Source organism: Lathyrus oleraceus, chromosome 6 (assembly GCF_024323335.1).
Source record: "Lathyrus oleraceus cultivar Zhongwan6 chromosome 6, CAAS_Psat_ZW6_1.0, whole genome shotgun sequence".
Classification (NCBI taxonomy): domain Eukaryota; kingdom Viridiplantae; phylum Streptophyta; class Magnoliopsida; order Fabales; family Fabaceae; genus Lathyrus; species Lathyrus oleraceus.
The window spans coordinates 26,067,044-26,091,992 of NC_066584.1; the positions used below are offsets into that span (position 1 = coordinate 26,067,044).

The following is a 24,949-nucleotide window of genomic DNA, read 5'->3' on the forward strand; positions in this document are numbered from 1 at the left end:
TATTTTGATATTAATACAATTTTATATCATACAGTTTTAATTTGTTAGTATTTTATAATAACTTTTATTAATTGATAATATTATTTCTTATTTTACAATGTTAAAAGATAGTAAAAATAGGATATATGACTTTTTTTTTAAAGATAAAAATATTGAGTAATTTTTCTGAAAAAAAAAGATGATTTAACATTTAATTATTTAATATTAAAAATTATTTTAATAAGTTACAATCTAATCCAATTTGAAAATTAATGGATTTATCCCTCATTGGTGGTTATTTTACATTGAAATTTTTTAATGCACCTTATAGATATAACACACCTTGAGAAAATATAATAATACTCTCAAATTTCAGATATACATCTCCGGATGAATCTCAAACACACTTCGTTTTTAGACACTGACTAAATTTATTCTGAAAATACTTTTTTATAATAAATTTCTTGTATCACAATACAAAATTGAAAATGTAACTCCATTTACAATTTAAGAAAAAAAGAACATAGAGTTGGAGCTGATAAATCCAGTTGTTGCCATTTTCCTCTAAAAGTAAAATCAGGATCCTTCTTGTTGATGTTTTATTAATCAATATTAATTTGAAAAAAACAAGAAAACAGGTGGTATATGAAATATGTTTGACACAGTAACTATACAAATTCAACTAGTGATTATTTTCCTGTGTTTATATCAACATGTATATGTGATCTTATAACAACCAAGTCAGATTTGTAATCAAACAAGAACATCATCATCTAACATTAAATCCATACATGTACATAGTTGAGTTAAAATCTTAGTATCCTACGACGCAGAAACAATTTATCCTTCCAAACAACAATTTATAGCATGTCTGTCACACATCAAGATTGAATCTATACATGCATTACAACTTTGATATATCGCTGCTTAGAGACATGTTGCCGTGCCCTCGATTTCTATTGCCAAAAATGGATGAGTCATTCAAAAGCATGGAAAAGCAACTATGACGCAGAAACACATCAAAATCATTCCCTCCCATGAACACTGCGCTCCTTGCTGTTCACTCACATATACTGCAAAAAGATTACAAAGTGAAAATCTCTGACAGAATAATAAAACCTAAATACTCTAGCTATCACTTACCAGAATCATATGCTCATGAGTTTTGACTATTCTCTTATTTGAGCAGAAATATGAGGACACGAGAAAATACTACTAGCGACAGATAAATAAACACATAAAAGCACTAAAACCAATGAGCTTGTTTCCTTGTTCAGTGCATCTTTTGTTCTACCTTCACAACCTCGTGAGAAATATGCACCCACTTATTCAAGTTTAGGATGACCCTTCCTGTTAGGTCGAAGACTAATATTGAGGAATCTCCCCTTTCAGAGCAGATTCTAAAGGTTTATTATAGAAAGAAGGGAAGAAATGCTAATAAGGATTAATGTTGTAATTTGGTTTGTTGTTGGCCGTTAGTGTTTTCTATTTTAGTTCTCCATTAGGTTAATTTGCTAGTCGGTTTTATTCTTGTAAGTTGTTTTGCAGTGTGAGCGCAGATAGTGTTCCCTTGTGCATTCATTTTTCTTTGATTAATAATCTTAAGGGGCGAATAATCCCTATTCTGTTGCACAATGGACAACAGAAATGGCACATTGCAGATATTGGCCAGCAAACATGGTAAGAGGGCCGTGGAACTCGTCAGAGAGAGTGATAGAAACCAACTGATATTCTAAACATAAACACAGAATTAGTAAAACGTAACAGCAATTATTAATATAATAATTTCCCATTAACCCCTCCTAATAATATAATAACAGTTTCAAAACTGAAGAGGCCTAATACAAAGTTTACTTGAAATATGGGAAATAAAGAATTGCTTCTAGATCATAAGAAAGAGACGCCTCGGAAAGCTCACTGAATAGGGAATCAGTTGCTAAGGATGGTGGAGATCAAATATCTATTATGAATAGGGGTGGCAACTCGAGTCAAAGTTTACTTCAATAATAAACCAACTATTTTCTATTGCTCATAATCCTGTCCGAAATGACCCAACGAAACATGTTAAATTGGACAAGCACTTCATTCAAGAAAAAATCGACAATGATGAGATTTGTATGTCCTACATGCCTACCAAAAGTCAAGTAGCAAATGTCCTCGATTATTTGTTGGGGGAGTTTTTCACTCGGGAGCATTGAATATTGTGAGACTTCTTTTCTAGAGCAATATCTTTGTGAGATACACACCACATATTCACCCAAAACCTTAAGGTGATAGGTAAGTGGGTTCTCTCACTTATAAATGCTCAAGTCTCCATATTTCCAACCAATGTGGGACTATTATCCACACTACTCACACTTGATACATTCTCAACACATTTTACTGTCACTTGTATTCTATAAATACCCCTTATGTATTGTTCTACAAAGAAATGAACTACAATATATATTTCTTATATGTTAGGATGTAAGACAATGAGAAGTTTGATAGTGTATGGAATAAGGAGGAGTTAGTAACAATATAGGATAACAGTCACACAAAAAACAATATAGGATAAGAAGCAGTTGTTAAAGATGTTAGTTAGTTAATTGATAGATTATAGTAGTTAGTTAGTTATTGATCAGCTAGAGTAGTTAGTTATTGATCAGCTAGAGTAGTTAGTTAATTGATTACAGAGAATGGTATGTATAAGTAGGAGAATCTGTGGATAGAGGAGTAGATTCATTGAATATTGTAAACTTTTCTGAATAGAGGAGTAACTCTACTGTAGAAGGTAAAACCCTTGGAGAAGAGTTTTCTCTCCTACTCTTTCTATTTTCTTAATAAAAGTGTTTTTTTCTTTTCAATACAAATCATGGGTTCCCAACGGATACACTTTAGGTGTGCATCCCATAATTACAATGAAAATGAATATAAGATTCTGGCACTATTAGGGGATAAAGGTGCAGCATTTAGGAAATATGTCTATTAGAATGCCAATAACTCAAGTCTTACCTTTTCACGTGAAGAAAAACAAAGCAATAGAAGAGAAAGAAAAAGAAAAACAGAAGAACGGGAGAAGAAAAAGCTAGAACCAACCTAAAGAAAATGTGAGCAGAAGAAAGAAAATGTGAAGAAAAAAGAATCGAAGGAGAAGGACGCAGAACAAAGAGTAGAGGGAGGAACGACGGCGAAGGTGGGTGCAAAACGAAGACTAGAAGGAGGATCTGCGACGGCTACTGCAGCTGAAGAACGAATTGCTGAGAGAAGGGAAATGTTATGCAGCGTTTTTTTTTTTTAATGGTCAAATAATATATAAATAAAAAGACAAAAGAGGCTGTAAGAGTACACAAAAGGCCATGAGCACAAGAAATACTGGGCCAGCAAACACCAATAAAAAGCCATCAATGAAACAAAACAAAGCGAGGGAAAAAAACAACAAGAACAAGAACAACAACTGAAAAAAAACAAGCCGAAAAAGAGAAAAGTCCAACAGCTAAACAATAAGCAAACCAACATCCAACACTGACCAAGCTTGAGCTCTGACACCCTCTAACCGCGGACCAAGACCACAAGGAAACACCAAGAAGCCCCTAGACGCCAAGGGGTCAAATCAGCACTTTCGAGTCGCTATTGGTTCATACACATGATAGAGTTTTGAAGTCAATCAATGAAGGAAAGAGAGTTCAACGGGGATCTATTACTAAACCAACTCCAGGTCAAATAAATACTATTATCCTCTACCTCTTTCATATTTGTTGACGAACCAGAAAAAAACTTATAATTACGAACAGACCAGATAGTCCACACCACCGCATGCCAAATCATAATAAACATACCCTTAATTTTAGGTCTAGATCCTAAAGAGAGAAAAAACTCAAAAACTGATCTAATATCCCTAAGAAGAGGCAATTGGACCCCTAACCACCTAAAAACCTTATATCAGACACTAGAAAGAAACATGCACAAGACGAATAAATGAGAAGACGTCTCAGCACTATCCCCACAAAGAGCACACAGGTTCCTTCCGAACCGGTAGTAACTTTGCGCTTGAATAAATTTTCCTTTGACGGAAACCTATCTCGCAGAAGCTGCCAAAAAAACCCATCAGCTTAGCAAGAGCCCAGCTCTCTCAAATCAATGGAAGAGTTATGAAGAGATTCCCCGCTTGCCCCTTAAGAAGGGGATGAAGACCTATTTGAACTTGATAGGCCGAGGCCATAGAAAAGGAGTCGTCTCTCGCATGTCTCCAAATCCACTTGTCTGTCTCACCATTAAGCTGGACCTCTTGGAGAGCAGAGAAGAACTCGGCCACCATAGGTTCTTCATACACAAAGAATGGTCTACGCCATCCAAGATCTCAAGTCATCATCCCCTAATCGCAACTCCCAACGTCACCTACAGTACCTTTAGGAATTTGGAAAATAGAGAAAAGTCTCTAAAACCTTGTTCCAAGAGGAACCGTACCAGGCCAAGGGTCTCTCCAGAAGGAAGTCGAAAGACCAAATCCAACTTTCTTAACCAACCCCGACTTAAATCAATTAGGTGGATCATCTTTCTTGGAATCAATAAGAGACACTTCTTTGCACCATGTAGAAAAATTACGACTCTACAAGGACCTACCTCCACATCAAGAGGAGACAATAGAGGCGCCATAACAGGCAGAAAGGATATCAAACGTAAAGTGTGGTTTGCATGCTGGAATTGTCGAAGAAAGAAACGAAGTGCGGAATCGATGGATGAAAGAAGGTTAGATTTGAAGAGGAGATCAAATTTGATGGGAAAACACAGTTGCATTGTTTTAAATTTAAAGGGTAATTTCAGTTTTTCAAAAGGGAAAAAAGATAGCGGGCCAGAAACCGCTTCGGGCTGGGAACCGCTCCCCGATATTTACCTTATAGCGACCGCTACTCTGTTCTGCACCGCTAAGGCTCTTCTCATAGCGGTCAGCCTATGCACCGCTTCGCTTTCCGGCTATAGCGCCGCTATTGGTTGTATATTAGTTAATGGACAAATGAAACTAGGATTACTAAGCAAAAAAATAAAAATATTAATTTGTTTGTGCTTGTGTTCCTTGAGAAGCATAGACAAAATACTTGTACTTGGTCTTTTTGCATAATCAACACTAACAAAAGGTGTGTTATCTATGCTAAGTTACAAACTTAATCATAAAGGAATAAAGACACTAGTTGCAATGACTGTGGAAAGCATCTTCTAAAATTTTGCCAGAACTTAATGAATGATTGAAAATACATCTCGAAGATGGAACTTTTTTTTACCTCCACATTGAAATCTCATGTAACCTATGACTTTGACTACATTGCTAACTAAAAGTTAATGCCTGTACAGATTTTATCCTCACAAAACCCTCAGACTCTCATATCAGAAGTCATTATTCTATTGACAGTAAATTCTTACCACCCTAAAGTTTAGACCATTATACAGCTACTCTAAAGAAATATATAAAATTTTAGGGGATATCAAGTTCATAGAAATTTGAAACCACTAACAGAATTTGGGTGAGTTAGGGTGCAATCACCTCATCATCATCGTCGTCGTCATCATCATCATCGGATAAGTCAACTATTATTGATTTCTTAATAATACTACTTCCACTATTACCACCATCAAGAAGCTCCCCTGTTGATTTCTCCAGAAACTCCTTGGAATCATATTGATCAGGTTGTTCTTCAGATGATGGATACTTCCTCTTTTGACCAGTCTGCTCATGATAGTTCAGATTTTCCTCCACCATATCCTGCCACTCAGCTGCTTGAAATAACCAGTTCTTTTTCAGACACATGAAATTCAAAATGAAAGATACAAAATGTGGCAAGCTAACCGAGTGTTCAACAAAAAGAGTATCAAAATCTGAATCATATCAAATTCTTAGCATTAGACAATCAAAACAAAGAAAATAACCTTGCCAGTATAACAGAAACTCTTAAAACACACAGACTAAAAAGAAAAAACTTAGTTTTAAGAGTCAAACGTATCTAGGATACGACTAGATAGATACCATCTTAGATTTCAGGGTTAACTCAACCTCATAAAACTTGAAATATTTACCACTCATAACCACAATTTAGGTCATATCTCTATCCAACATTAAACTCGCAACAAAGTTAGAATGAGACAGCCAACATGATTCTCCCCATGAAAAGAGTATGGATTCGATTCCTAGAGTCGTAACATTTGGGAGGTAGCCCAATCTCATGATTCTCACATCAAAGAAGTCATTCTATTATTTGGGTATTTCATAATAGAATAGAGCAATTTTGTCATTCCGTCTAAATCGGAGGGTACAAAAAATGATGAAAAGTGATGGAATGGGATGGAATACATTTCATCAGGTTCCGCTTCAAACAACAACAACAACAACAACAACAACAATAATAATAACAACAACCACCACCAAGCCTTATCCCACTAAGTGGGATCGGCTACAAGGATCAACTTCCGCCATAATGTTCTATCTTTGACATTGTACTCGAGCCATATAGTGTGTTGCTTTTGGCACGACCTAGCATTCACATTGTTTTGTAGTTGATACTTGTCATAGAGATTCGACAAAGTTTTAGGTTGACTATTAGGTTGACTATCGATTGTCCAACACAACCATCATTTTTTAATTACTCCAAACAATAAAAAATAAGTTTATACCATTCCCTTCCATCAATTGAGAAAGAATAAGAAACAAGTAACACATGTAAGTACCTTCACTGAAATTGGGAAGGCGTTCCAGTCTATTTTGGCACACACTAACCCTATCCTGTGAAACATAAAACCAACAATTTTCAGCAACATGCAATGCATCAGCAAAGATCAAATTTTGATCCATAAATAACACATACAACACAAAATAAAAACATGCCGAAATACTTACAAGCTCAAATTTGAAAGGGTGGTCATTTGGGTTAATTCCTCTACACTTCAACTTCACTGTAATGAAAAATCAAGATCAAATTGAAGTAGAGCAAGAACAAATAGATGATGATGATGATGATAATGGTAATAAAGTTGCAAGTACGAACATGAGAAGAGAGTTGAAGTGAGTTTTGCGAGGGAGATGAGAGACTGAGCACGTCGAAGGAGTGGGAGTTGGGAGAGGTAATCAGGGTCTGAGAGGGAGAGAAATTGGGGCAATTGGGGTTCGAGTTGCTCAATGTCGTATAAAGTACGGTTGAGTAGTTCTATTGTTGATTCAGGTACGGCTACTCCTTCTACTTCATTTGGTTTCACCATTCTCTTTCTATTGCAAATTATTCTCAGAATTTTATTTCGGATTTGGATCCTCTCCTCACTTTTTCCTCTTTAGAGGAAATGACTAATGACAAGTAAGACAAGATTAAAAAAAAAATTAATTTTGTAAAAAAAAAATAACTTTATAAATTATTTTACTACTTTTTTGTCATTATGATTAAAAATATATATAAGAAAATAATAATAATAGTATGCGATAGATAAATTTAAAAAATATTATTATAAAAATTTAAATTTGAATTTGAATCTGTCTTTACTTTTTCCTTACTAGAGGAAAAGACTACTGAAAAGTATGAGAAGAGGTAAGATTAAAAAAAATGAATTTTTATCAAACTATTTTACTACTTTCTCATAGATATTAAGTTATTCTACGAAAAATATATATAAAATAATAATAATAGCATCCAAAAGATAAGTTTAAAAAATATTATAATAATAAATAATTAAAAATAACATTAATAATTCATTAATATTTTGGTGTAAAATAGAAATTTGGTGGAGTATTATTAAAGGTCGTCTGTGGAAGTTCTTTAGTACGGCGACAAGAGTTTTCGGTGGATTGAGAATGGGTGTACATGTAATATACCACTCTAACATTCAAATTTGTAAGGTCGAAGAGGTGTAATTACAAGAGTGAAAGAATATATTTTTGTCTAACGCGTGATCGCACTTATATATGACACGACACAATAATAAATGTAAAGGAGTATGTCCAACGGTGAAGAGAATTCACAGCTCGAGTCCAACCATTTTTTCCTTGACAGGGAATTAATTGATATGTTCATGGGAACGTTGCACCTCGAGTATATAGAAAAGATGGTGGGAGCTAGATTTCCAACATTTTTCGAAGTCGTCACCATCGAAGAAAGGATAGAAAGCCAAGTGAAGAAAGAAAAGCTACCTTGTGCTGTAAATACCTCAGGTGGAGGCAAGAAACCATACTCTAATTTCTAGAAGAAGTCACTCTAACTTCTAGAAGAAGCCAGAAGGTGAGGTCAATGTGATAATGGAGCGGGGGGAAATAGAGCTCAACAGTGTATTCCTATACTTTATCACCAAATTGCTGCCATAGCACCTACACCCTATCCACAACAACAACCATATCAATAGTCGACTTACAAACAATAACAATCGTATCAGCAGCAATGGTATCAACACCGGCACTGAAATCAGCAGCAACGCGGTCCACAATAGTGTCAACCTAACCAACAAAGGCTGAGGAGGCCAAAAAGACAGTTCGATCTCATGACACTCTCATATAATCAAATCCTTCCTTATTTGCTAAAAGGTGGATCTGTTACCTTGAAAGAATTAACGTCTACAATTCCCCCTTATCCACCAGGTTTTGATGTCAATGTTCAATGCGAGTACCACATGGATGTGTGAAGCACACAATGGAGAATTGTAAGGCTTTGAAATACAAAGTTCAAGACTTAATTGACTCTAGAGCAGTCACATTCACACCAACAGACCTAAATGTTGGAACAAGCCCCATGTCGACGCATGTGAGGGGTCAATGAATCTCATTGAAAAAGTTGTTGAGGCTAGGCATGAGGTGATCATCATACCTGCCTTAGCAATAGTGTCAATTAACCATTATAGTTACTGTAAGAATTAAATTAAGTAAAAAAATACAAGAGTTAAGTACTCTAGAATTTGGTAGGAAAGCGTTACTAAAATACTTTAGTGAGATATTTAGACTTTTTTCTTAATCACTAAGTAATAGCATGTGACATGTTCTCATTCTTCATCGTTAAGAAAGCATCTTATTGGACCAAATGCATGAACCGCCTATAGCTTTTCCTGATGACCAAGATAGCTTACTTAAATGTTAAGCATAAGAAGTTCATAAAAAGGATGGCTTATGTACATGTAGTATTATCATTATCAAAATCAAAATATATGAATGAAAGAGTGATAAGAAAATTCTTTCCTCCGTGTTATGAATTTTAGTTTATCTTTAGTCTCATTTAACAACAAATTTGTATCATAGCAAGGTAGGTCCTGCTAGTGTGAATGTCAAAAATATTTCAAGTGTGTGAGAAACAAAAGAGTTTTCATGGTGTAAAAAATGATTGTGAGTATTTTTGTGAGAGATATGACAAATTATAATTTTTTCTTGTCCGTTCCAAAATTAAATGCAGAATCAGATTTTAGCTATTGAGAACTTTTGATGACAACACATCTAAGATTTTTGTGGATCCCAATTTATAATAAGGAGCTGATGATGTCGCTCGTATAAGGGACCAGTTGGCACTTTCACAAATTCATCAAGAAATTGATTATTCAATATTTACAAAATAACAAATGTCAAGACTCCTAAAGAAGCGTATAACATATTAAAGTTGTCACATAAAAGAGTAGAGAAAGCTCAAAAGTCCAAATTAGAATCGATTCGTAGAGAATATGAAAGGTACAAAATGTCTAATTTAGAAATGGTAGAACAATATTTTTCTTGTGTTATAAATCTTATCAACAAGATGAGAGTATATGGAGATGATATTTCGGATAGCAAAGTGGTAGAAAAGATTCTACATACGATGTTGATGTAGTTTGACCATGTGGTGACTACAGTAATTGAGTCTCACGACATAGACACTTTGTCTATATCAGAGTTACATGGGAACATTGAAAGTCATGTCAAGAAAATATTAGAAAAGATTGAGAAAGTAGTAAAATAAGAAGTTCTTAAGAGTCAAGTAAATTTCAACAACACTTTTGAATCAAATCGTATTGTATAAGAAAGATGTCAAAATAATTACAATATTATAGGAAGAGGAAATTATAGAGGAAGAGGCCAAGGAAATTATAGAGGAAGAAGACGTGACAACTTCAACCAACAGAGAGACAACAATTTCAATCCATTCAATCGAGGAGGAGGTAAAAATAATTTTGGGTTTAACAACCATGGTAGTGGAATGAGTATTTATAATTAAGAAAGAACAAATTATAGTTGTTATCATTGTGGAAAGCTTGAACACGGAGCAACTGATTGTAGATAAAAACCTCAGGCAAATGTGGCAGAAAGTTCGTATCAAAGTACGGGTGAGTACTATGAAAATCCTCAAAATTTATTTTTGGCAAGTTATACATTTTCAAAAGAAGAAGAAATTTGGTATTTTGACACTAGATGTAGTAATCTTATGTGTGGAAAAAGAGTTATTTCCTTCTCTATATGAAACAACGAAGTCAATGGTAAAATTTGGAAACAAATAAAATATTCCAATTTTAGGGAAAGGTTGAATTTCTATCATGTTAAAGATGAATGACAAAACTTTATTAGTTATTTTTTTCTAAGCTTTTGGTCTTCATCACAATCTATTGAATATAGGATAATTGTCATAGAAAGGTTACAACATGCAGATTCATAATGATTTATGCACGTTGATCGACCTAAATGGTAGATTTATCACAAAGGTAACAATGACACTGAATCGCCTATTTCCTTTGAAAATTCAACATGAAAAATTTCTTTGCTCGTGTTATATTATTCCAAATGATGATTGATTGTGACACATGAGATTTGGTCACTTTTATTTTTCTGGATTGAATTACCTATCACGAAAAAGAATATGTTTCTGGTTTTTCTATTATGAGTATTCCAAATGGAGTGTGTGAGACTTGTCAAATTGGAAAGAAGCATAGAGACTCATTTCCAACTGGAATATCTTGGAGAGCAAAGAAACTACTTCAAATAATTTATTCATACCTGTGTTTAGTAGAAATACCAAAACCCGGTGGTTGTACGTACTTTATTACTTTTATTGATAATTTTAACATAAAAGCCTGAATGTATTTCTTGAAACAAAAATCAAAAGCATGTAATGCCTTCAAGACATTAAAGGAATACTTTGTTGGTACAAGTTTCTTCGAGCAACATGAAATTGAGCATCAATTAAAAATAAGATACACACCTCATCAGAATGGAGTTGCTTAAAGAAAGAATATAACACTCCTTGATGAGCTTGGAGTGGAAGAAGACCTTCAATCGACACCTTAGAGTTTTTGGATGTATTGCATATGCTCATGTACTAGATCATCTGAGAAAGAAGTTAGACGACAAATGAGAAAGATGTATTTTTGTTGGTTACATTTCAAACTCAAAGACTTATAAGCTTTACAATCCAGAGACAGAAAAGGTGATTATCAATCGATATGTGACTTTTGATGAATGAGGAATGTGAGATTGGTCCTCAAAGTCACAAAAGGATCCAATGGTGGTTTTAAATGACTATGAAGAGAAGAATGAACATAATCTAACACCTGATGAGCCATAAACTTCCAAAAGACAATAAAAGTCGCATAAATTATCAGTCAGACTACAAGATTGTGTTTTGGGTAACGATAATGATCCATCTGACAGACTTGGGCCTAATGTCCTATTTCCTTGGCATTGAGGTCGTCTGACAAAATGATGAGATTTTTATTTCTCAAAAGAAGTATGCAGGTGATATTTTGAAGAAACTCAAGATGGAGCATTCAAAGCCAAATTACACATCCATTGAAGTTAAAGTTGACAAGAAAAATGGTGGCAAGAGGGTAGACTTAACCTAATATAAAATTTTAATCGAAAGTATGAGATATTTGACTGTGACAATACAAGATGTAGTTTATAGAGTTAATTTACTTAGTAGATTCATGGAAGAGCCATGTGTTAGTCATTTTCAAGGAGCTAAGAGAATTCTTCGTCATATCAAAGCTACACTGACTAATAAAAAAATTTATGCTAGCAATAAAGATGTAGAGCTTGTTGGATACATAATAGTGATTGAGTTGGAGATATAGAAACAAGAAAAGGCACGTTAGTACGCATTTCATTTGGGCACAAATACAATTTCATGGTCTTCGAAGAAATAACCACTTGTTGCGCTTTCTACCGCTGAAGTTGAACAATGTGGATGAGAAGAATTTTAGAAAAGTGTATCAAAACAGAATAGTCCTACAAACTGATACGATGACAACAACTATTATCCTCGATAAGGATCTAATTTTTCATGTAAAAAATAATCCTACAAAACCATTAAAGAGTAAGCATATTAATATTCGATTTAACAAATTGCAAATATTTTTATAAAACCATTAAAGATTAAGTTATTTTACAAATGCTTGAAATATGTGAGCTTGATTTAAGGGAGGTAATGTAAGAATTAAATCAAATAAAATAATACAAGAATTAAGTACTCTAAATTTTGATTGGAAAAAGGAAAAAGTGACTAAAATACCTTAGGAGTTTTTCTTAATGACCAAAATAACTTGCTTAAATGTTAAGCATAGGAAGCCTATAAAAGGCATGACTTATGTACATGTAGTATTATCATTATCAAAAGAGTAATAAGAAAATTGCTTCCTATTTTAGTTCATATCTTTAGTCTCATTTTAAAACAGTTACCATGGTCATCCAAAAAAGACATTTTTCAATTATTATTTCTTTTACTATAACAATAAACAAATAGAAATGTTAATCTTCAAAATATTTTGAATTATATTTGTCAAAAAAAAATTAATTATGGACAACTCTATGTAATCATTTCTATAATCATAAACAAGGTTTACAATTTTTAATATATGATAAAGAAGAATTAATTACCATTAAATAGTACTACAAATATTTTAATTGTTATTAAGTTATAATATATTGTTATAGTGGCAAAATTAATTACCATTAAATAGTACTACAAATATTGTTATACTTGTAATTGAAACATGAAGTAGAGTGGCAAAATTGAGATATATCAAAGGAAGATTCAACAATTTGATGTCTCCGTATATTCAGCTATGACAAGTAGTGCTTGGATTGATTTATTGACAATCAAAGCTACTACATATTGTATTTTTAATTGTGATTGAAATTATTCATGCGCATAGGACAAATCCAAAAGTGCATCTCCATACTAAACAAAAGGAATGAGACTAAAAAATGCACACAAGTCAAAACAATCTATCAGCATTCATACAGAAGTTCATTAAGAAAGATTAAATTTATCACTGAATCTCCTGGATACTGATTAGACGAAAAGTAGACCTTTTGAAAGTGAGGTGTAGCATCAAAATGGCTACAACACCATGTCAAACATCAGAAATATTTCGTACAAAATGTTTAATATCAAGATTGCCAGTGAAAATAGAAAAGACTTGACATCTGCACCACTGTTGATAGTATGATTAGAAACAGTATTTTCACATCATGATTGGCGCGAAACCTCCGCCTTCAAGCTTCCAATGAACGAGATCACATTATTTTCAGCTCAAAAACAAACACTAATAATATCATCACGGTGCAATCCTGAGTGGGTCGCGTGGATAAAGCGATGTTTTGCGAATGTTATTCAGGCCACAGAAGAGCATTACTACACGCTCCAATCCTACTCCAAAACCACCATGTGGTGGTGCACCATATCTGAAAATGATGAAGCATTTAGCTTTCTGATAAGACATTTTCTTAAACCAAAAATTGAAAACAAGAGGAAGAGGTAAAAAATAATACCTGAAAGAATCGATGTAAGTAGATATTGTTTTGACCTCAATACCGCAAGCCTGGGCACGTTGTTCCAAAAATTCAGGCACGTGAACACGCTGAGCTCCTGAAATTATCTCCTCACCTGAATGGAAATGAATACACAAAAATTCAAATCAAGAAACAATTATCAAAGCTCGTGCGGCTATGGAACTACACACACATTTGGCAAAACATGACCAAAAGCTCGAGCTTTTATGGAAGTACAAACGCATTTACAGAAGCATGAAGGTTAAATGAGACATGATGAATTTATGTGCACTAGATTGTAATACCAAAACATTGCATGATAAAATAACTTAAGTGTCTACTTACCACGAATAAAGACATCAAACGAGTTGCTGTAATTTGAATTGTCATAGCAAGGCATTGTATAAAATGGCCTTACAGCCAAAGGATACCGGTGAAGAATATAGAACTCTGTTCCATACCTATATATAGAATTACAGTCCAGAAACAATTTTAAACAATATCCTTAAAAACAAAGACAAAGTCTTTAGATGTAAAAGATTTGAATAGGGAATTACTTTTCTAAAACTAGTTGGCCTAGTTTCCTTTCGGCTTCAGTGTTCAAATCACCAAAAGGTTCGATTTCAACTCCAACTTCCTGCAAAGCAAAATCATTACTAGCTGCACAACAACACAACAGTATATAATATAGTTTCACAATGACATTTATAATATTGTTGAGAGTTGATATTAGGTATGATAATCTATAAGATTAAAATGTGCACAGGATACTGCCTATCGGTGCATAAACTTCCACCCCTCTCTATCTCACTGTTACGACAAATACAAGGATAACAAATTTAAAGGTTCAAGCATCGCCGTCTCGTCCTATCACATTTATTTGTTTATCTACAGCATGCAAGTTAATTAGTTGAGAAACATTTAAGCTTACCTTGAGCATCTGAATACCTTCTTCATATGTAAGCCGCAGAGTATTTCTCAGATACTGCACATTCAAAAGGCTATAGTCAGATCATAAAATATAAAAATGCATTCATTTGCACCTAATACTAATACATTACACAACAAAAGCAACATCTACTCACTACATAACAAATCATTTGAACAAAATGAAACTGATTGTGTGATAAATAACAAATCCGATGCATAAGACAACCAAAGATGATACAAAATAAACACCTTTAAAGGTTCAAATGGATACTGATTCGCCACAGCTTCGAGATCCTTCTTACAATTTGTGTTCAAACTGTCAAACAATGTGACGAACAATCTGTCAACTACATCCATAACCTGCCAAAAAAACTCAATTCCTCAGTCAACCACGTTTTGTCCCTCAACAATTTCAAATGCAAACACCCAAAATTTCAAATCTGTCAAATGTACCTCAAAATAATGCTTTTTAATCTCCATTTCAACATCAAGCCCTGTAAACTCGCACAGATGTCTGTGAGTAAAGGAGTCCTCTGCTCTAAACACAGGACCAATCTCAAAAACACGGCCAAAGTCAGCACAGATTGACATTTGCTTGTGAAGCTGAGGTGACTGAGCCAAGCATGCAGGTTGCCCTTTGTAGTCCAGTCTAAAGACAGCAGCTCCACCCTCACTAGATCCAGCAATCAACTTTGGAGTGTGGATTTCAACAAAACTTTCAGCTAATAAAAATTGTCGGAACGCCTGCCCAACACCGCAATCATGAGATAACCAGATCATTCAGATTAGCACCCCACAACAAAATGCATTTCTTAAGTTAGTTCCTCAGTAGTCATTTATTCCAATAAGTAACAACTATGATTCAAAAAAACAAAAGATAAAAAACTTGTCAGAATAACATCAGAAATAACAGGCTTTACATTTCCAACTTGAGACTGAATACGGAAAATTCCTTGATTAGCTGGTGTTCGTAGGTCAAGTACTCTAAAGTTCAATCGTGTATCCTGATTCACACGAACAAGTTGTTCACCAGCCTGCACCAATTAAAAAATCCCCATCAACATTCATATAAATAGAGGTGTAACAGGTCTGTCTAGTTTGATTTTGAGGAGGATGAAAATTTAATCAATAAAAAAATGGTCAGTTTGGTTCTGTTTATGCAATCTTTTCTCACGAAATCCAAACCTCGATAAAGAAAAGGTCGGTTTGATTTGGTTCAATCGGGTTGATTACCTTTAAAAAATTTAAAAACTTATTTAAAATAAAATGAACTTTGTCTCAAACATTATAGATTTCCTATATTATTAAAACCAGTACATAAGCACAATGAGAAAAACAATATATAATGCACTAGAATAAAATACATGCACACAACATATTTTTTAGCATAAAATTCACAATAGAGTGATACAAAAGAAATAACAACATGTATTTAAGAAACTTATTTGGTTCGGGTCTTGGGGATAGTTTTGAATGACATGAAACTGATAACCCAAACAATAGAGGCCGGGTTTGGATGCTAACATAAAAGAAAATCAAACAATTTTCTTGATTTGGATATTTGGGTTCATCGGGTCATTGGTTAGTTTGGTTCTTACACCACTACACATAAAAGAAGACAAGTTCCACAATATTAAACAATCAACAGACATACATATTTAATCAATCAATTGTGATACGCAATAAAGTAATTGCAACGGAGACTCCACGACCTAATTGTGATTAAAGCTTTTACAGCAACTTCAGTTACAACATTGCTAGTCACTAGTCAGTAATGAATGTATATACCTGAATGGCCTTCTCGATTTCAACTTCACTTCGGGCAGCATCCTCAAGATTAATCGGCAGAGTAGGAACGGCCTTACTCACACAATACAGTTTGCTCACTTGAATTTCAACCTATAGAGAACAAAACCATACAAAAGAAAACCATAATAATCATAATAAGAAACCTATACAATCAAAATTCACAAACCCTAAATTCAAAACACCACAAAATCACAAAACCTAAGCAACAAGAGAACAAAACCAACCTGTTGTGTGGCACCTTTGATAGGAGCAGCCGGAATGGAAATCACACCTTCGACATCAACAATAGACTCACGGCTGAGTGCGGCAGCAAATTTCACCATCTGCGGACTCACTGCCTCAGGTTGTGCCTGAACCAAACACTGTACAGTGAAACCATTTTCTCTGATGACCAAGAACGCCATCTTCTTCCCCACTGGTCGAATAGTTTGTGCCCTCCCCCGGATTTTGACCGGTTTGTTGGCTACTGAATCATCAAGAGCTTCAACTCGGGTCCATTCGTTGACATCAACAGGGGTCTTTGACTGGATCTCAATGAGCGGGACAAAGCCGTAATTGACGGCAAGGGGGTCATCTTCGACCGAGAGATTTGATGCGGCGGCGGTGGCGGCGGCAAGCTCTTGTTTGCGGCGGAGCTTCTCCTGCTTTGCGGCTTCCTTCTTAGCGGCCTTTTTGCTTTGCGCTTCTGACGAGAGCGGCGGTTCTTGAGACTCTGAAGACATGTTTTTGCCTGAAACAGACAATGAGAAAAACTGAAATCTTAAAACTCACAAAACATCGAACGGGAAATCAAAATAATAACTGTGGAAGACAATATATGAAGAATAAGAGAGAGAAATTGATAAACTTACTTTGCTTTCAAAAAAAACGAAAATGGAGATGGTGTATGGAGAAGGAAAAACGCAGCAAGGAGTGAGTGTGAGGGGTGAGAAATGAGGGTTTGAGTGAATTGTGAGAGATGAGTAAGGGATACTAGGTTTGTGTTTTTTATTTTATTATTTATTAAAACAACAAAAAAAAATTTAAAACAATAAACTTAGACTTAAGGCTATATTAAAGTATAAGAATTTTTTATTATATATATATATATATATATATATATATATATATATATAATTCCAAATCGAACAACCAAACTCAGAGATTCTACCATCAACATCAAATGCATAAGAGACATCAATAAAGTATGTAAACTCTAAATTTGTTAGTTTTTTAATGTTTTAAATTTCTTTAGAGTTTTTGTTTAAATGTGTAGAAATTGATTATTAAGATAAGAAATGAATAGAAATTGTTTGAATGATAGTTTAGACATACTCTAAAACATATATGTTAGATGAAAATGATGATCAAACCATTATTTTTGGGTTTTGCATGTTTGTATTGCCGCCATTGACGGACCTGCAGAGTTGTAGACATTTTCGGAAATACATCTCTAGAATTTTTCAACGTTTAAGTTTCATAGTAACCGAAGATGCATCTCCAGAAATTAGCAGTCTGTTTTATTTTTTGTTTTTCTTGCTTGTAGTGTTGTTTGCTTGCACTAATTGTCTGGTTTACTTTTATTTATAGACATTATGACTGATCGACACGATAGACTAAGGCACAGGAGGATTGCACAACATGCATCAGCGCGGCGGGAGAATAGTCAAGTTTCAGAGGCTCCTGATCACTCTGGCCATACAACAACATCTACTTATATGACTCATGCTTCTCCATCTTCTTCTTCCCGTATGAGACGGGTTTCACCTATTGAATCATCACTCCCTTCATCCTCCCACAGACGTCAGGTTTCACCTATTCAAACGCCAGAGGTACCCGAGTCACCGATGGTACTAAAGGCACCAATGACACCTCAGACGGATGCTTTTGAGCCAGTGTTACCTCTGGTTGTTGATACTGTTGAGCCACTTCCACCTCTGGATGGTGAGGTTGCTAAGGATGTTAAGCTAAAGCCATTTGGAGGAGGCCATGTAGAGTTGTCACTATTGTCTTTGTATTCAGACGATACTGCCATACATATTTAGGAAGGAGAGGTAACATTAGTTGGACTCATTCTTTTTAATTTACGTTTATTAATATATTATAAGTTTCTGACATCGATTTATTTTTCTGCAGGATCGTGATCCGCGAAAGATTATTAACTACATCCGAAAGATTACTAGCTTGCCTCAGTCGTATGGGGAGTGGTTTCATGCAGCTTTGTCACTATCTGGGATGAAAGACTTGTGCATGACCGGTTATATTAAGGCCAACCATGTGACACTTAATGCATTCCTGGAGAGATGACACAATGATACCTCATAATTTCATCTCCCGTTTAGTGAGATGTTTATCACACTCGACGATGTGTCATGTTTGCTACATCTTCCGATCAGGGGGAAACTTCTATATCATGGGAGGATTAGCAAAGACAATCTACTCGAGTTGATGGTAGAGTATTTGGGAGTTAACCCAAAGGATGCGATGTCGAAGATGGAGAGAACTATAGGGGTTCATGCTAGGTTTGAGCTCCTTAAAAAAATATATACAAATGATCTTCTTATAGCTCATTAGGCTAGAGGCGATGACAAGCAGGTGGGGCTCCATAGAGCGTATGTTATGATAGCATGCCTGCTATATTTAACTGGCACTGTTATTTTTGTGGACAAGAGTTCCACTTATGCATATGTCATCTACCTACGTTACTTTGAGGACATCTAGCGGAACCATGAGTACAATTAGGGGGTCGTTTATTTGGTATACCTGTACTCGAAGTTATCATATGATTGTAGGTGGAAGACAAAACATGTCACAAGCAGCATCACACTATTGGTTGTAATGTTTATTTATTTATTATTATTTCCATGACACAGGAAGCTCATCAGGAGATACTAAAGGATGAGCATGCACATTCAGATCATGTTGAGACTATCTTGTCTATATATAGTTGCATAGTGGAGCTTGTGCATGCAGACATTGACCGGAGTATCTTCCCTGATGGGTTTGATGTGAGGCAAGTCCTAGATGTCATCATGACGGAGGCATGTGGGCGTTAATATACCGAAGACAACGCCAGAGGACGGGGGTATTGAAGACCGAGGAGCCAAAGGTGGCAGAGGAGATGTAGTCTGACATACACAGTATTGCAATAGTATATAATAGTTGTAATTTTGATTCATTATGGATTGTATTTTATTTTCATTTCATGTTACTTTATCTTGTATTTTCGATTTTATTTACATATGTCATTTTTGGACCATTTGGATTTATATACGTCATTTTTTACATTTCGATTGTATTGTATGTTTTAAATCTCGTCACATAACATGTTACATAACGTTTATAAATCTTCATTTGAATAAACATAAACAAAACATAACATGCAATGTTTTGATATGTTATGGAGATATATCTCCGTAAAATAAACGGAGATGCATCTTCGGAACAATATGTGTGTCAAATTCTTTTCAGGGTGGGATGCATGATGTATATTTTAAAATATTACGAAGATGCATCTCCGACTCACTTAACATTTCAAGGTGCGTCCGAAGATGTATCTCCAAAATTTGAGAGGCATTTTGGATTTTCCATAGAGTGTTGTTCCACCCCTATAGGGTGGGATAAGAAATTCCCTATAATATCATAAAATGATACTAGCGGAATTGAGCGGAGCAAAGTGGAACAGAGCGGAGCAGAGTAAAACAAAGTGGAGTGGAGTGGAATGGATCATAACATAGAAGAATAAAATAAAAATCTCATTTCATTGTTTGGGTACTTCATGACATAATAAATCAATTTTTCTATTCCACCAAAAGGGTCCAAAAAATGATAGAAAGCGATAAAATAGGATAAAATGCATTTCATTTGATTCCACTCGATTCTATTCTTTTTTTAATTAACTCAATCAATAGAAAATCCAAACATACTCTTAATAATTGTAAGAATTTTATATTTTTATATACTAACCGAACAAAAATCTACATCAAATTTAATAAATAAAATATAAAAAAATTGGTCAACCTCAAGTTTGTGTCAATGATGTTATGAGATATTGTCTCATTTGAATGTGAGAATTTCACAGCTTTATCTTTTAGGAAATATGCATCGTTAGGTGTCTTATTTTAGTGTAAGAATTTCACAACTTTATCTTTTAGGAAACATGCCTCATTAAGATGAGGTGTATGGGTGTTGTGTATATAAACTACCTTTAAACTTAATTCTCAAGCAATGTGGAACTATTTTGGCCAACCTGAAACAATTATCCCCCAATTGAGGTTAAAGGGCAGGGTGCAAACATATGGGTCTGACCCCTCCTTCTAGTGCTATTGTTTCGGTTGGCCTCAAGTCAGCATCACTACAATTGCGATGTATTGTCTGTTTTGGGTATGAGAACTCTCACGACTTTATCCTTTAGAAAATAAGCCTTGTTGGATTGAGGTGTATGGATGTTGTATATAAACTACTTTTATATTCGATTTCCAATTAATGTGGGACTATTTTGATCAACCCATAACAGTTAATTATTTTAGGTTGGTCGTAAGCCCGATGGAGGAAAGGCCTATTTACTATTACGAGTGTTGAGCCCAAACGGGAAAGGTCCACTTACTACCTATAATATATATATATATATATATATATATATATATATATATATATATATATATATATATATATATATATATATTCTTGCATGCGTAAAGCGCAAGGTACACAACTTTTTCCATTCTTCACTCAACACCTTTTTCGTGGACTCTATCACTGACTTGGATGTTGGAGTGCTAACATTACAGGTCCACCTTGCGCTGCCGCATCGAAGACTTCCACCACTGCATCGAGAGTCCACCATTATAACTCTTGCATATTTCTTGCTCCCAATGGCACCATATGTGGGAATCAACTTATGATTCATGTGAATTTCCATGATCAGATCTCATTTGATCAAAAATCCAGATCATTATAACAGTGCATTAAGATGGATAAGATAATCTATAATTTTGCATTGAAAATTTCCTTCGAATCTTGTGACCTAACATCACTCTTGATTTCAATTGTTAAGGAGATCATAATAGATTTACTAGCTTCAGATGAGTTTCCACTGCAGAACTTCCTCTAATCAATGATGTAGGTCGAGTATCACATGAGCGACAAATAGATATTAGGATTCTGGGATCACAAGAAAGTAGAAGAAATACCTAACAAAACATTATTGTTAGTCATAACCGCCACAATAACGAATCATGTTGTATAAGGCCTAATGATTGACGACGGAAGTGTGTGCAACCTAATATACCTCGATATATTCACGAAATTAGGTATTTGTAGGCAGCATCTGAAGAAATGTGAAGATAGAAACCTCCGAGAATTCAACAATTCCACCACTCGCGTGTGTGAGGCATAGACCTAACAGTTTCACTTAAAGAGGAAAAGGACAAAAGGAATGTTAGTGTAGGTTTCTTGGTAGTTCCTTGTAAAAGTGTTTTCAACACAATCCTATGGAGGTTGTTCCTAGTAACATTAGATCAATGACTATCTTGTTCGAAGATAACTCTAAAAGCTCTTATGAATGGGAACCTACTGTTTAAATACTGATCCATACAACCATATCCAACTTGTAGAATGTCTCTTTAATTTCTACTATGCAAGCGAATCAGATAAGTGTAAAATGTTCACCCTCACATTAAAAGTGAGACGATTTATTTTACAACCCACTTAATTTTGTGCAAAAAGAAGGTAAAATCAATGGAAAGCTCGGGGTCAATCACGGAGGAGAAATACAAACCTTTAAGATCCTATATAAAGAGGTTCAAAGGTGAAACTGTTATGATAAAAAGACACTGAGACATAATAACGAAATATATGTTGAACTTATGGCTTCAACTAGGATTGAAGTTCTTCGAAAGTGTGGAGATAGAAAAATTAAGAAGCTTTAATAGTATGTTAGATAAAGCAAATAAATATATAAAATACAAGGAAATGTTGGGGGAAAGCAGGACCATAAACAAAGGTGGGAGACTATGTACTAGTAAGTCTATTTTGACATAGTGACATCCATACCCAATGATATATACACCACAACCCTAATAAGTGAGTGGGTTATGAGCTACTTAAAACAAGGTCAGATAAGCTCGTCGTAGAGAGACAATAGCGAAAGATCTTGGCTTTAAGATCAACACATCTCAATTGAAGAGATCGATTTTACCAACTGACCTAGCACTGACGTAGATGGGATAACCCGATAAAAGAGCTTTAATACATAAACAATACATTCAAGGAAAATTAATGATCATGATACGAGGCTCATACAAGGAAACACGAGTATTCATGGTCATTAATTGGCCTTAAAAATAGAGGTTGTTCACTTCATATATATATATATATATATATATATATATATATATATATATATATATATATATATATATATATATATATATATATATATATATATATATATATATATATATATATATATATATATATATATATATATATATATATATATATATATATTATATATATATATATATATATATATATATATATATATATATATATATATATATATACCAATAGCAGTAGAAGAGAAAAAGGAAATCAATCCATACACAGTTGAACAAAGACTTTATTGATCTTCCCTAGTAGTGTTGTGTACTTTTTCAAATACAAATTACATTTATAGATTCGAAATATTATAAACTTAATTAGTTTATTGTTTTATTTAAAATTTTCATAACTTTTTTATCTCACTGCTTCATTTTATTGGAAAGGAAAATGTTGGAAAAACTTATAGTGTTATGTATTTCTTTTTATAAACCTGAAATCCATTAAATAAAAAACAATACAAAATATTGGGGGGACATAGAGTCTGACCTAATAAAACAAAATATTAAAGAAAATATGAATTAGAGAGAGACATCCATACATCACTTACACGACCTATCAAACCATTTACGGTGTGAAACCAAATTGAAAAAAAATATGATATATGAAATTACAATCACTAAATTAAAATTTTGAATAAGGTCAATAAACTCGACCGCAAACACGATAAAAAATTTACTAACAACTTTCTCACAAATTGCGGTAAGTAATCACGACCATTTATAGCGAAACATCCTAAGATCAATAATGATCGACTAAGGCGAATTTTAAGACCACGGAGGTAGTAAACTCGAACCAGAGCTGGAATCTATGACCCACCGCCAATCGAACAACCAAAAATTCTTTGACATAGTGAAGACAAAGTAAATCTTGAAACCTACAAATCTCAACAGATCTGTAACCAAACAGAGATTTGAACGTACACAATCTATCAAACCACTTACAACGCGAAACCAAATTGCAAAAAAAATGATATATGAAATTACAATCACTAAACTCAAAATTTGAATAAGGTGAATAAACTCGACCGCGAACACGATAATAAATTCATTATCCAACAACTTACTCACAAACTGCGGCAAGGTAAGTAATCACGACCATTTTTTGCCAAACAGCCCGAGATCAATCATGATCAACTGAAGTGGATTTCAAGACCACAAAGGTAGTAAACTTGAACCAGAGCTAGAATGACCCATTGCCAATCGAACAACCAAAAATTCTTTGATGCAGTGGAGACAAACTAAATCTTGAAACCTGTAAATTTCAACAGATCTATAACCAAATAGAGATTCAAGAATAAAAAAATGTCAACTCAACCGTTCCAGAGAAGATAAGGCTTAGATGTAAAAAAAATTGGCGCCGAAAGATCTCAAAATTACTATAAACCAAAAATCCCCAAACTACAATAAAAAGAAGCTATACTGAAAGGAGGACTTTAGTTCACCGCCACAAACGAAGACTATCAGAGCTATACGAACACCGCCTAAAGACATTGAGAAAGAACCACCAGTTATGATTGACCGACAAACGCAAAGCTTCTAGCGTCCACCACTAACCGGCAAAAGTCCAACCGCCTAGGAGAGGTTGAGGGGTGGTGAAGCCGCTTAGAGCAGGCTCACCACCTGTGTGAAGATACACGAGAGAAGAATTTTCATTTTTGTTGCCTATGTGTCATTTTTATCATGCTTTCAATTTTTTAACTTTTTAACTTTTGAATTTTAAATTTTATCACCTTAATTCTCACTACTAAAAATATATAAACAAAAACATAAAATCTGAGTAAATAGTTTAAATGTATTAGTTGAATTAACTAGCGTCATTAATTAACCATGACTATTAACTCTATCATAATTGTACCAAAAAAATTTAGAGTATCATTGTAAGGTGATCAAAATCGAATCGGATATCAAACCGTCATATCTACGAATTCAAGATTTTATATATATATATATATATATATATATATATATATATATATATATATATATATATATATATATATATATATATATATATATATATATATATATATATATATCCCAAACAAAAGCACAAGGACACCAAAACTCAAAATCCGAGTAAGGCATTAGCAGAGTTTCTATATGGTTTCTAAGTTTTGGATTAATCCAACTACGATACCATATT

At 34.1% G+C, this 24,949-nt stretch overlaps 2 protein-coding genes across 2 annotated transcripts; both read right to left on the reverse strand.

Moving 5' to 3' along the window:
* Positions 1-725: 725 nt before the first annotated feature.
* Positions 726-7,297, reverse strand: LOC127098174 (uncharacterized). Its single transcript, XM_051036683.1, has 5 exons — positions 6,993-7,297; positions 6,845-6,900; positions 6,676-6,730; positions 5,498-5,727; positions 726-1,052 (listed from the first exon to the last, which is right to left on the reverse strand). Exons 1-5 carry the CDS (start codon positions 7,201-7,203, stop codon positions 1,044-1,046), a joined length of 561 nt encoding a protein of 186 aa, XP_050892640.1. The 5' UTR covers positions 7,204-7,297; the 3' UTR covers positions 726-1,043.
* Positions 7,298-13,149: 5,852 nt separating this feature from the next.
* LOC127098175 (aspartate--tRNA ligase 2, cytoplasmic) lies at positions 13,150-17,464 on the reverse strand. The gene is made up of 11 exons (XM_051036684.1): positions 17,296-17,464; positions 16,669-17,174; positions 16,424-16,534; positions 15,556-15,669; positions 15,089-15,379; positions 14,885-14,995; positions 14,637-14,690; positions 14,263-14,342; positions 14,051-14,166; positions 13,706-13,820; positions 13,150-13,618 (listed from the first exon to the last, which is right to left on the reverse strand). Exons 2-11 carry the CDS (start codon positions 17,164-17,166, stop codon positions 13,492-13,494), a joined length of 1,617 nt encoding a protein of 538 aa, XP_050892641.1. The 5' UTR covers positions 17,167-17,174; positions 17,296-17,464; the 3' UTR covers positions 13,150-13,491.
* Between the last annotated feature and the right edge of the window lie 7,485 nt (positions 17,465-24,949).

Bases quoted from the DNA above. Each gene is read 5' to 3' on its own strand.
- LOC127098174 (XM_051036683.1), bottom strand. From the start codon at position 7,203: ATGGTGAAACCAAATGAAGTAGAAGGAGTAGCCGTACCTGAATCAACA. The intron at 6,901-6,992 runs GTTCGTACTTGC...TTTTCATTACAG, and splicing joins CACTTCAACTCTCTTCTCAT to TGAAGTTGAAGTGTAGAGGA. The intron at 5,728-6,675 runs GTACTTACATGT...TATTTCAAGCAG, and splicing joins CCTTCCCAATTTCAGTGAAG to CTGAGTGGCAGGATATGGTG.
- LOC127098175 (XM_051036684.1), bottom strand. From the start codon at position 17,166: ATGTCTTCAGAGTCTCAAGAACCGCCGCTCTCGTCAGAAGCGCAAAGC. The intron at 16,535-16,668 runs GTTGGTTTTGTT...TGTTCTCTATAG, and splicing joins TCAAAGGTGCCACACAACAG to GTTGAAATTCAAGTGAGCAA. The intron at 13,821-14,050 runs GTAAGTAGACAC...ATTTCCATTCAG, and splicing joins GTTTGATGTCTTTATTCGTG to GTGAGGAGATAATTTCAGGA.